This window comes from Mauremys mutica, chromosome 3 (assembly GCF_020497125.1).
Source record: "Mauremys mutica isolate MM-2020 ecotype Southern chromosome 3, ASM2049712v1, whole genome shotgun sequence".
NCBI lineage: Eukaryota > Metazoa > Chordata > Testudines > Geoemydidae > Mauremys > Mauremys mutica.
Window position 1 is genome coordinate 96,357,323 of NC_059074.1, and position 13,758 is coordinate 96,371,080.

The following is a 13,758-nucleotide window of genomic DNA, read 5'->3' on the forward strand; positions in this document are numbered from 1 at the left end:
ATCTAGTAGACTAGGGAAGTTGTACGCATACACACAGACCAGTATTACAAATCTTAGTTTCAGTCTTTTAAAATACACATTGTAGTTTTTCTAAGTGTCATGCACTCTGAAGCCAATGGGACTCCTTGCAATCACAAAGTTCCAATTGTGCAGATTGCTTTGGATGCTTAGAATCTCAGAGTTGCATAATGGGGGAAGCTCCTTTGAATTTGATTATTTTAACCTTGTTACAATCTGGTGTTGAAAAATGTTCCACTTTACTATCAGGGTATTTAATATTAATAAAAGCAAATGTCCACTACATCATGGTAACCATATGGTATTGACTAAAGTTTGGAGACTTTATTATGCTGAGTGTAAATGTTGCCTTAAATTATTTTCATCTTACTGTTTGCATTTATGTGACAAAATCTACTTGAGAAACCCTAATTTCAAAGCAGTGGGGGAAAGGGGCAGCTCTAGCTTTTTTGCCGCCCCAAGCACGGCAGTCAGGCTTCCTTCAGTGGCTTGCCTGTGGGAGGTCCGCCCGTCCCGCAGCTTCAGCGCACCTGCTGCCAAATCCACAAGACCGGCGGACTTCCCTCAGGCAAGCCACCGAAGGCTGCCTGACTGTCGCCCTCGCAGGGACCGGCAGGGCACCCCCTGCGGCTTGCCGCCCCAGGCATGCGCTTGGAGCGCTAGTGCCTGGAGCCGCCGCTGGTGGGGGAGGGAGGAGGGATAACCCTCTACTGAAAATTATAAACTGAATACACCTCTACCTCGATATAACGCTGTCCTCGGGAGCCAAAAAAACGTACTGCGTTATAGGTGAAACTGTGTTATATCGAACGTGCTTTGATCCACGGGAGTGTGCAGCCCTCCCTCTCTTCCCCCCCCCCCCCCGAGCAGTGCTTTACCACATTATATCCAAATTTCTGTTATATCAGGGCAGGGGAGGGATAGCTCAGTGGTTTGAGCATTGGCCTGCAAAACCCAGGGTTGTGAGTTCAATCCTTGAGGGGGCCACTTAGGGGTCTGGGGCAAAAATCAGTACTTGGTCCTGCTAATGAAGGCAGGGGGCCGGACTCAATGACCTTTCAAGGTCCCTTCCAGTTCTAGGAGATACGTATATCTCCATATATTATATCAGGTCACGTTATATCAGGGTAGAGGTGTAACTTGCTGCTTTGTTTTAAAGTAAACTACAATCACAAACCTCATATGTATATACAGAAGAAACACTTTCCTGGACTATTTAGCTTTTTTTTTTTTTAAGGTTTCTTTTACTAATTCAAGCCTGCTGACAATCATGATCAATTTAATGACAGTCTAGCATTTATGGTTAGTGTAAAGTAACCAGCAAGTTTATTCCCAAGCAAAGTTGATGTGTTTTAATGTACAATATAGATATTTGACAGGCATTTTGAAACTTAATTACATGCATCTTGAACAAAATCTCTTGGCCTTAAAAGCCAGTAAATGGCTAAAATGACATTTGTGTGTGTGTGTGTGTGTGTGTTTAATTTTAACACAAATTAAAATAAATGTCATTTTAGTCATTTACTGGCTTTTAAGACCAAGAGATTTTGTTCAAAATACACATAATAAAGTTTCAAAATCCCTGTCAAGTATCTATATTATACATTAAAACACATCAGCTTTGTTATACACACACATATATACCAACTTAAACTATTCTTGGCTAACATAAGATGTGTATAATTTATAAGGATATCAGTCAAAATGTTAACATTATAGCTGAGTGAATACTGCACAAAACAAAACAAAAAACCCAACCATCCTTCCACCAATAGCTGTAATTTTTATACAAATTCACTCTAGCCATTCTTGTGCCTCTTTTATGTTTGCTTTCCACAAATATTTGTGTGATTAAGTGTTACTGGTAGCAACATTTCCAGAAACCAAACCTTAAATTGCTGTCTGAGTAATCATCATGGTGGAAGTGCCTGTCCACGTCTCCGGTCAGGAGACAGCTGCGTGCTGCTGTTTCGATCTGAAAAATTGTAATTAAACAGCACGGCTCACTTTTCAAATATCGGGTATCAAATACTTATAGCAAATTGTTCAAGACTGGTGCATAGAATGGAAAAGGGCAAGAAGATTTGAATAATGAATACACTTGAAACAATCTATTAGCTTTTCTGTTCCAAGAATATCTGCAAACTCACATCAATTATTCATTGCAAATTATTTCTCAATTCTGTTTAATATTTAAATTTGGAGAAGAATATCAACATTCCTGTAAATTCTGATTGAAACTTGAGTTATCTTTGGACTATTTAAAAAAACAAAAAAACCCACAAACCTTAGAAAGACTTTTAGTTTTACTATTTACTTTCATTTGTCATTTTTTGAATGAGCTTTTGGGACTAATCTCTGTATTTTAATGCTATACAGGACAAAGACCAGTATTCTCACTTGTTGGATTATCAATCTTTGCTATACAAGGGTCACAATTCCTTTCGTGAGAAGTATTTCAGTGGTGTGACAAAGAGGATTGCCAAGGAAGAAAAAGACAACCAGAAGTAAAAAAAAATAAAACAAACATTAAAAATGAGGAAAGTATGAAGATTATATTTCTTTTGTAAAGACATCTGGATGCTTCAGAAAACAAATACTGTTTTTAATTTTAAAAAAGTCACAATGAAAACCACAACATAGGTTAAGAACAGTTCTTTTTAATTAGCTTTGTTTATAGCAGATTTATTGTACAAGTTTTGAGCCTTATTTAATTTATATTTGTACTTTCAAGTACTAATGATGATTGACTAAAACCATTATTATTTTCTTTTACCATTAACTTTTACAGAAAATAGTAGTATTGTTTGGCTTCTTAAACTGTGAACATCTGGATGCTTTAGAAACACATAATAGAGATCAGGGTTTGCTTATTAGGAATATTGCTTTCATTTGTTTTGTTTTTTTGTAACTGATACAAAATAAAAACCAACAGAGCTTGTTGTGACTTTTTAAAATTGTGTTGCATGCAACAGATTCTCATGTGAATTCTTACTGCCATGTACTGGGCCAGCTATGTTTAAAAAAAAAAAAAAAAAAAACCCCAAAAAACCTCTAGGAGCTGAGGAAGGACCTGACAAGGCTTGGAGAGACTATTAAACCCCATAAAGCCTGTCCGCATCTGAAGCTCATCTGTACCTTGGATTTGCTGTTGCATTCCTAAACTTTGACTGCTGGTCAAGCCAACTGTCTGCAATTTTTGATTCAGAAACTAACTGATAGTTAAAGCAGTAACAACAACAAAAGATTTGGTAATGGTTTCTTAATGGTATTAAGCCTGATCAGCTCTTTGAAACTGAAATTGTATTTTTAAATGGGAAAACTTTGCTGAACCTACATTGTGTCCATCGTGAAAATATCTTTCTTGAAAACTACTAGACCCATTAATTAAGGATATTAATGGCTTTACTTGCTTTTGGTGGTCAAATACACTCATCAATGCCCTGCTGAGGTATATCTATTTGTTCCAGCTAGATAGAGCCCCATTTCTTAATTTACTGCAGGTTATTGTGGTCATATAATAGTCTGCATATAGTGGTGACCTTCAAAAAGCCAGTGATACCTAGGCAGGCACGAGTCTGCATCTCTTTGGTTCATTGATTTATTTCACCTTCCCTTGTGTTTGACTCTGAGGGCATTGCTACACTGCAGAGTTTGCATCAGCGCAGCTGCAACAATGCAGCTGCATTGCTGTGAGCTGTCTAATGTAGCTCCAACTGAGCTCTACTGTCGGCTTAACTACTCCAGCCCCGCGCTCCGTGAGCAGCGGTAGTTATGTTGGCAGGAGAAGCTCTCCAACTGACCTAACGCTGTCTATGCCGGCACTTTAGTTGGTGTAACTTGTGTTGTACAGGGAGTGATTTATTCACAACCAACCCCTGCTCTTCTGGCAGACATGATCTAAATAGCTGTACAAGATATGAGGCAGTGGAGAATCAGGTCCCATATATGTGAGAGCTTTGATTCAGTGTCTCCTCCACTTGTCCCAGAATGCTGCTACCTCAGGAATGACATGTAGCATCTATTTAGCGTGTGACAGACTGCTAATATCCTGAGCAAATTTTATGGAATTAAGGTAACTCAATAAAGAGTTAAGTCAGACCTTATTGAATTAGGGTTAATACCTTTGGGGTACTGTATTTAAAATGCAATTTGGTATGTGTTATTGTTGCATAGTATGTGCCTTCTCTAGTAGAAGGGGGTTGCTAATGTACTTTCTCTGTTATCAGCCCGTTAAAGCCACCTGCCTGGAGAGGTTTCATATACTAATTCAAATTGAATTCTCCAGGGACTAATAGAAGATGATGATGATTTTTGGATAAATAATCTGGTTTTAAACTGGTTCCAGCACCTGTGTCCTGAGACCCTCTAAGATTGCGTGCCTGTTCTGAGCAGAAGCTATGATGAACTTGTTACCGCAAAGGAAACCCTCTGGGTGGGGTGTTGAAGGACTTCTTCTGCCAGAGAGTAGCCCCATGTTAGGGTTGGGATGGTGTCTGGTAAATTTATGAGCATGTATGTAGGTTCTTCTATTATTTTTAACATGTTTTTCTCTGTAGTGCTTTTACCTTAAAAAGAAAGTAGGCTTGCAGAGAAAACTGGGTGGTAACTTATAACTGTAGCAATTACACCTTGGGCAGCCTGTCTTGCTGGGAATACACAGTGAAGGGAACAGTGCAGCCTGGGAATACGCTGGTAGAAGGGTGTGAGATGGGGGCTCTTCCCAAGAAAGGCAATGGTTGGGGAGCTGGAGGCCAGAGAGTGGGTGCCCTTGCTAGACCACTGAGGGGACGTACAGGTGCAGTTGCCCTGAAACGAGACAAGCAGTTCACACATCATGTTCTTAAGTAACTGAAGAGTACCACATTCCAGTTGAAAGTACAAGTGGAATTTTGGCACTGGTGTTACATCCACTGTTTCAGAATAGTACCAAATTTAAAAAGTCAGCTAAAGAAGCATCTCTCGACCACCTAATGTCACTTAAGAGCAGCTTCAATTGTCTAAGCTCTTCGGTCAATTTTTTTCCCGATCTGACATCCCTATAGTAGACTCTCCAATTATGTACCCAACGTATGGATGCTGCTGTTTTGATAGTGTGAATGCTGTGTTGCAGCTGCCATGCTTTCTGTAACGAAGGTTCCTTTCAAGTTTGTCGACTGGGGGCTCCTCTCCATTATAGATAGATGGATTATTCTTCCTCAGAGGAATCAGCCATTAATAGCAAAGGTTTTTGACATCCTCTTTCCAAGCTGACTCAATCCCATCTCTCTTCCTCAGATTCCAATTCATTTCCTGCCTTATCATTGATGCACTTTTTTTTACTCTCCTATAGTAAATGTAAGAGGATTGTGAAAACTTATGTCTTTGAATAAGGGGTCGCCAATCTGAAAAAGTTCAGAAACATTGCTCTCAGTGCCAATGTCCTCACAGAATGGACCCGTACAGAGAACTAGTGAGTGCTGGCTATTATGGAAAGAAATCTTACTGTTCTTAGTCTCTCTTCTCCTCCTCTCTGCCTCTTCCCCCCCCCCCTCCCCCAGGGGTTATTTCCTCTATGCCCAGGACTTTTTTGTGACCTGTGGATTATGAGCTAGAGGTAGGGGTGGGGGTGAGGGGGTGAGAGAGAGAGAGAGAGTCACAAGTGAACATACTAAACCCTATATAATGCCCCCTCCCCACCACTTATCAGGAACAACAGTGATCCTGCCAGGGCAGTGGAGGGGGAAGTGTCCCGTCTGAGGCTATTGGTTTTATGCAGTCCTGCTCATCAAACTTTCCTCCCCCTGCCAGTAAGTGAGCAGCTGCTGCGCTAAGTCATCAGGCGTCTGCAGCAGTCTCCTCTCTGCAGGGCCTCCCTGTTGGGCAGGTAGAAGGCTGCAGGGCCACACTGCAGCTGGGTTAGTTCCCTTCACAGTTATGTTGTCACCTCCTTTTTGGGAAGCTCAGAGTGTCTGACAGCTGGGGAGGAGTAGGAGCCAAGTCTAGCAGGAACAGAACTGACCTGCTGCCAAGGAACAGTTTTGGGTATTTGTAATGTGAGCACCACCTCTCTTCTCCTCCTCTATTGTAGGTGTTCATCTCTGAGTTGCCCATCTGCCATTCTTCAGATGGATCTGGCTGTGATCCTGGCAGGTCAGATGCCAGTTTTTGCCCAGGCTGCAGGCATTAACTAAGAACTGACATTTATAGCTGGAGACCAGACCAGTTCACCTGGTCTGTTTTACTCAAAATAAGTATTAGTCTTATAAGAATGTATTTAGTCTTTAGACTTTATGAAATGCTTGTAAGTTGCTGCATGCATTAATCTCACTTGTAATGTCTCTATTCCATGCTATAAGAAAATATGTAAGTTTCTTGCTTTATAACTTTGAAACTGCTCTGAACTTGTGAACTCAGGCATGGGAATCATCTCTCCCCATCTAGAAGGACTATCAAAATCAGATGAGCCATCAAGAAACTTCACAAAACAAAGGATTGGTTAATGGCTCTATTGCACCTGGGAAATGCTACGTGCAGGGAAGCTCGTCCTGTGGGCTTGGAAAATGAATGAAGGAAATAAAGCAAAGCCACAGGAAATTTTTCCATCTTTTTGGCTGTTTGAACTCTGAAGTACCAGAGATGGTAAACTTAAGCCGGAGATCCTGAGAGGCTGCCTCCTGGATCCACCCTGAAAGACACTTTGAATTGACAGATCACTACAATTCTTTCATTCTCAGGGTTTAGATGGTAACTCATTTGTGTGTATATGTTTGCTGGCTTAAACCTGTAAATAACTCTTATTCCTTTTTTCTTGTTAATAAACCTTTAGATAGTTTTTTACAGTATTGGCTACAAGCATTGTCTTTGATGTAAGATCAAGGATACCAGTTGATTTGGGGTGCATGTTTGGTCTCTTGGGACTGGAAACAACCTGAATGTGGAGTGATATTTTTGGTGTAAGTGACCATTTGTCACTCAATCCAGTTTGGCTGGCAAGATAGACTGGAGAGTCTAAGAGGACTGTCTATGGCTCCCTGGTAAGACTCTCATAATGATCCAGGAGTTCACATTCGTTACTGGCTTGGTGAAATCTAATTAAAGAACATGCCACCAGTTTGGGGTGTTTGCCCTGTTTTTGACAGTCTGCCCTGAGTAGGCACTCATGGCCGTGAGCCACTCCCGACAGCGTGACACTGATTTTCGTTAGTGTATGTCCCAACCTTACAGTTACTTAAACACATCTCTGGTTTTCATTAAGAAATATGTATTTTGGTGGGACTGATGCCTCACTTCTGTGGGGATGTATCTGTGGCAGTGCAAGCACACGTCCATTAATGCGCAGTTGAGGACAAATGAACAGGAACACCAATCATCATCTTCCATTCCATTCTGTCCCAGAATAGGTTTTTTTCTCTGAATAGAATAGGGCAGCTGCCCAGTGCTATGGTAACTGTCCTTAGCAAATTCCTCATCATTCTGTTTGAGATTCATTGCAAACATGGGGCCAGAAGCTGCTCCCTCTGAAGACAATGGAGTTTTTGCTATTGACATAGTTGGGAGCAGGATTAAGCCTGTAGATATTCGTATCAAAAGGACCAAAAGGCTTCTGCACTTGCTGCCCTTCCCTCATCTACTGGATGCATTTGTGAAATAAATATGGTGGATAAATTCAGCACAGGATGCACTCATTCAGCTATCAAAATACTTTGGGTAATGGGTTTGAGTGACTACAGATTCTTAGCAAAGGTCAAAATAACCTTTGTGTACATGTACAGAATTACTTGGGTAATTCCAAGTAATTTGGAAGGGCATTTAGATGTCCTTATTTATGCAGTCTCCTTTACTGAGTTCTGTTCCTATCTCTGACAAGAACTAGTGTGATCTTGAGCAAGGTCACTTCTCTGGCCCCAGTTTACTCATATGTAATTTGGGTTCAGTGCCTACTTCATAGGGGTGTGTAAGGGCTTAATATCTGTAAAGAAGCCTTGAGATCCTGAGGTGAGAGGTGCTAGGTAAGTACAATATGCTCTATATGGTAATAAACCACAGACTGTGGATACACCCAGTCAGAGCTAACATCATGGTCCCTACCATTTAGGATATCCACTTCTATCCCTAGTACAGCTGATAAAAATAAAAAGATTCCAGGATGTTTTTGAAAGTATTTAGTGGCTGTTCAAAACTGGCAGTAATATTAGACAAGTTCTACAGCTGGTCAACCTCTCACCTACCCCCCCCCCCCCCCCCCGCCAGACCAAGAAAAAAAAAAAGAAATTTGGGGGAGACAGGGATCAAATTAAAAAAATAAATTCTCAAACTCAGAATTTGGAAAAACTTCAGCCTGCTATAGTCGCTATTGCCATTGGAAGCTGCCATTGCATGTTTGGGAATAGAGGGTAGAAATCCATTTTCCCTCCGCCCCCCAAAAGAAAAAAAAACCAACCCTTCTCCTTGGGCCACTGGGTCTTGTTATATTTATTTCTTACTATGTTCACAGGCTTGGGGAGATACTTCCCTGAATTGGCTCTTGCTCTCCTAGCTTATTCTAGAATATAGTTTGTAAAATGAAGGAATTTGTGCATGTGTTTTTAAAGAGGGAGAAGACATTTGTGTTAAACAATCCCTGTTCCTAGGGGGAATTGAACCACTAGCTCTGAAATTCAACACTAATTTCAAGAGCCCAGGAGCATTGTGTTGCCTTTCAAGTCTTTCCTCTTCACAGGTATCAGATGGAGGGACAGGTGTATGACTCACGCTACGGAGAGCTGCTGGTGGAATTAACGGTGCATTAAAGTAACTTGCTATTAATTATTTGAAAATAAATCATTTTTGTTTATTAACACAATGGACCTGGTCAGCCATGTCGCTTTAAAGCAGTTGATAATGACAATGGCTTGTAGATAGTCTTGGAAGGATTAGATTTTTTTTTATCAGTAAATGTTGATAAACATCAATTTTTGTCATAGAGAGACACACTGATGAAAAAATATTTCCATTGGTGCTAATTGAAATTTACAGATAGGTACAGTAAGAAATAGCCTTAAATCAGTTTTCAAGCATATTTAGTTTGTATATTTTGACATGTAATGGTTACAATTTGTATACAATTTGTATAAAGCTTTAATTTTTTGATCAATGTCTACTGTCATTAAATAATTGTCTAACCCCCTTCCCATTGTCTGACATCCTCCCCACAATCTCTCATAACTGTGAAAATAGTATTAATTAGAAAAAGGCTTCAAACCTGTAATTTTGTGCAACTGTAAACATTTCAATTAATAAGTATAGAAAAATGCTTAACTGCTATTAGTTAGGATGCACAGAGATGGTGTCCGTGGCCTCTGTTTGCCAGAAGCTGGGAATGGGCGACGGGATGGATCACTCGATGATTACCTGTTCCATTCATTTACTCTGAAGCACGTGGCATGGCCACAGTTAGAAGACAGGATACTGGCTAGATGGACCATTGGTCTGACCCAGTATGGCCATTTTTATGGCCTTATGTTAAACATAGCTATTATCCATTGAAATTATTTAAAAAATGGAAATGGAAATCTATCAAGCCTACTTGTAGGTCAGTTGAGTCTGCCTGAATGATAGCGCCACACAGAGGTGGTTGGGTTTTTATCTACTCTGGGAGCTCTGTATGGTTGTTTTGTTTCCGAATAGTGGAGTTCTGGGAAGCAATCCCGACAAGCCACAGTTTGAACTCGATAAACTACTTCTGTTTGCTGTAAGAAATGACCTGCCAGAAATGACCCAGGCCTACATCACTATTGGGGGAAAGGAACTGGGGGAAAAAAATCCTCAAACTAGTTTTCCTCCCTTTAAAATTTAGAAAATTTCCCCCTTTCTAAATTTAATTATATAACCATCTAATAGATTTTGTGCCATTTCATAATAATTATGGGGTAGGCAAAAATATGGAACATTTCTTAATTAAATCTGGATTTTCATTTGTTTTTTTTATTTAAAAAGAAAACACTTGTGCCAAGAATCTTTATTCTCCCCACCCTCTTTTTTTGTATTTTCTTATATACTTGGCAGAATTAATGACAAAAATCTTTCCAGTTGTGACTTTGCCAAAATCCTGTTCTGAAGCTCCTACTAATTTGGATTAAACTGGATAGTTGAAAGTTTCAAACAGCAAATCCTGGCGGCAGATTGCTGAGGCCTCACAACAGTGACATCAACTGTTCTTATCTTCAGAGGGAAAATAAATAAGCAAAATATAATTTTGTAATCACACAGTTGTTAGCTCTGTCTTTTCCATGGGCTTGGGAATTCCAACTATGTGTGGAAAGATCATGGACTGCAAAAACGAGGACAGCCTTAATCTTCTGCTTAGCCCCCCTTTGCAGGCGGTGCCTGTGATTTGCAAGGTGAGGTGTGGATTTAATTTGAGTAATGCTGGGAGGTGTTTTGATACCTTGTGCCAGCTACTGTGTGCATGAACATGGAAGCTGCATTTTAAAGCGTGGTTCTTCTCTGAAAATGATTCTCCTAGTGTAAAAAGCGCCTGTGGCACCTTATAGACTAACAGATGTATTGAAGCATAAGCTTTCGTGGGTGAATACCCACTTCGTCAGACGCATGTGGTGGAAATTTCCAGAGGCAGTGTGGCAAATCTGAGGTTTTAGGATTATGATTTCCTTAAACCACAGGATCTTAACAAGTCCTTACTGTTGGGTACCTTGCTCCCTCCAGCAGTTCCAGGGGTAGCTGATGCTTTGTTGCCTCTGCCCTTACTGTCCAGGTTTTCCGCCTTTGGAGTTAGCCACTGCAAGTACTTGTACTGTGACCAGTAATTAAGTTAATTTCAATTGGGCAGACCAACCTCTGGCAAGTTGCCTACATCCTTTCCCCTTCCCTCTAAGGGAACTTTCAGGAAAGCTTTCAAGCTTATTAGGACCCTGCTCAGAGTGTTTCTCTTCAGCATTCCTTATCCACGCTAAGTGTCCTCTATGGGTGAGCCAGGGAAAACGCATTACTATAAATCTCAGCAAGTTCTGCCTGTGATGCACACCCACAGACCCTTGTTCTGTCTGAGAAAGGGCCTCTTAATCCCTGGGATGGGGTGGCACAGCACCCTGGCCACTTCCCAGGCAGATTCCTCCCCTACCTTAGTGTACTGTAATTAGGGTGACCAGATGTCCTGATTTTATAGGGACAGTCCTGATATTTGGGGCTTTTTTTTAATATGGGCTCCTATTACCCCCCGGTCCCGATTTTTCACACTTGCTATCTGGTCAACCTAACTGTAATGGGGTTGGAAGGGAAAGGCTGCTGCTCTGGGTGCCTGTGCAGGGATTCCCCGCTCTGCGGCTGCTCAAAACACAGAAACATTTTCAGGAAGGTAGAAGAGCAGCTCCTCAGAGACACGGGCAGGAACTGCAAGCTGCTCAGCCAGAATTCCTGAGCTGCCTAGAGTGCACAAGAAGGATTAAAAATAAAAACAGCTCACAAACGTGCTAGTTGAGAAGGTTGGATACTTGCAAAGGAAATAGACCCTGGTGTAAGACTCCTCAGCGTACCAGGTGGAACTTTATAGGAGGCTATGTCCTTTGTCTTCAAGCTTCCACCACTAGCACTGAATGCAGTAATAGCTGCCTAACCTGTACCTGGAGATGGACTCCTTGCAATCCTTTTCCAGCTCCCTGGCACATCCTCTTCCAGCTGGACATATGTTTGTAAGGAGGAGTCTCTCCTGGCCACCACTAGAGGTGGTTTTTCTCCTGTGGCTGTTGAGCAGGCATGAGGCAGATGCCTGACTCCCCATTCCTTGCCTGGCCCAGCAACTCTAAAGGGACTGAGGAATATAGAGAGCCTGACCCGCTTCCCCCACCCATGGTGTCATGAGGTTGGGGTAGCACTGTGGAGACAAAAAAGGGAAGGCCAGTGCTGAGGGCAATCAATGACTTCAGGAGAGAGGAAACTCAGTTAATAGATTCAACATAGTGGGGCTTCATAGTTGTCACTGTCTCACCGATTTCCTTATCAAATGTGCTCGGTTTGCAAGTTAAAAGATTCCCCCCCCCCCAATTGCTTGCTCTGCAATCTCCCTTGGACTCTGGCGGTCCAGCTAGGTTATTTCCATCTCATGGTTCATCACCAGCTGTAAGAACATTTTAGGCTAAATTGTGCCCTCAGTGAGATAGTTGGGGATTGGTGCTGCTTTGAGCAGGGGGTTGGACTAGATGACCTCCTGAAGTCCCTTCCAACCCTGATATTCTGAGAGACCTGTGCAACCCCATTATCTCCAAATTATATCTTTGGTTACACCTGCAGCAGCTCATGTGTTGACATTATTAGGCTATAATGAGGTCTGAATTTGGCATTTAGTACTTCATAACACTGTACATGCTTTTTAAAAAGTACATTGTTTAACGGCTTTAGAAAAATCAGAGTAATGCATGTTGGTTTGGCTGATGTCCATCGGTTCCAATATAGAAAATGTGCCATAAAGTGCTGCCTTACCTGTCTATCTAATTGTAACACCTAGATTGCCATATTAGGATACAAGAACATATAGCACAAAACACTAAGGGTATTCAGTTCTGCATGCATGACTCCCATTCCACCAGAGAGCTGTACTTAGCTTTAAAACAATATTGGGTGGTCTTTGTCCAAGATAAGATCCTAATCAACAAGTAATAGTACTGATGGCTTGAACCTAGCTACATGATAAAGCAGTGAAGTTTAAAAAAAAAATCTAGGCCTTTACTACTTATATCATTTTTGTTTAATATCATGAAGAATTTTAAGTTCATTTGACTCTACAAGAATAACAGATGGAAGAATTTTTAATCCTCCCTTTGATTATTCCTTCATCCACCTAAGAGAATCACGTGCCCCTTTTGAAATGTAGACCTAATGAAAGAGAGCTGTCCATTTAGTTCACAAGTGCTGTCACCTTCCCGGACTACAGTGGTACATTGTTTCCCATGATACTTTATACACTTTTGGTTCATGGGGATCTGGTATGTTTGTGTTTCCCTAAGTGACACTTCTAGAATTTCAGGGTTTTTCTTTTAATCACATACAATATTTGGTGGTTTTTAGAATTTTAAACCACAGGTTTTTAAGGGACAGATTTTCAAAGATATTTAGATTCCTAAAATGCAGATGGGCACCTAGGAGGATATGCCTAACTCCCAATGAAAGTAAATAGGCACCTAAGTCACTGGGTCTGGCCCAACCAATGCTGAGTTTGTGTTCAGTTATGGTGGCTCCAAAAGTGTCACTTTTGCAAATGAAGCTCTCTCTGCAGCCAAACTTTCCCCAGTAGATGGTGGCAGAGAGCTCCTTACCCTCTAGCGCATCAGAGGGCTTACCTGTGTATCTTATGTACTTACATGGCCCTTCTTAAGCTAGTATCTAAGCAGCTCACATTCTTTAATGTATTTATTCTCACAATATCCCTGTGAAGGAGGTAGGTATCCCCATTTTATAGCTGGGAAAATGAGGCACAGAGAGACTTAGTGTTTGTCCAAAGCCCCACAGGACGTCTGTGGTGGAGCAGAGGGTTGAAGGTCTTCCAGATCCCAGGCTAGTGCCCAGACCACTACACCATCCTTCCTGTCTGGGTTTGACCACAACCAGCTAACAGTAGCATTATTCATTAGAATTTTCTCTGTGCCAAGACTGGAGCAACAAAACCTTTCATATTTGTAAAGAAGCATGAAACAAACCCTTTTATATTGGCTGTATTGAGGCATCTTTTAATGTTCACGTAGTTAATTTTCACCAAAACGTTAGCTA

The 13,758-nt window shown here is 41.2% G+C and overlaps 1 protein-coding gene across 6 annotated transcripts in view; it reads left to right on the forward strand.

Annotated features, from left to right (window-relative positions):
* The window catches only part of TRMT11 (tRNA methyltransferase 11 homolog), a 55,638-nt gene extending 48,799 nt beyond the window's left edge, over window positions 1-6,839 (forward strand). For 5 of the 6 annotated variants that reach the window (XM_045009480.1, XM_045009481.1, XM_045009479.1 and 2 more), the window contains one exon: window positions 2,398-6,839. In XM_045009480.1, the coding sequence (XP_044865415.1) occupies window positions 2,398-2,529 (132 nt within the window). In that variant the 3' untranslated portion in view covers window positions 2,530-6,839. The remainder of the gene's footprint in view (window positions 1-2,397) is intronic. The other variant, XR_006577974.1, reaches the window with a different exon arrangement.
* Window positions 6,840-13,758: the final 6,919 nt, after the last annotated feature.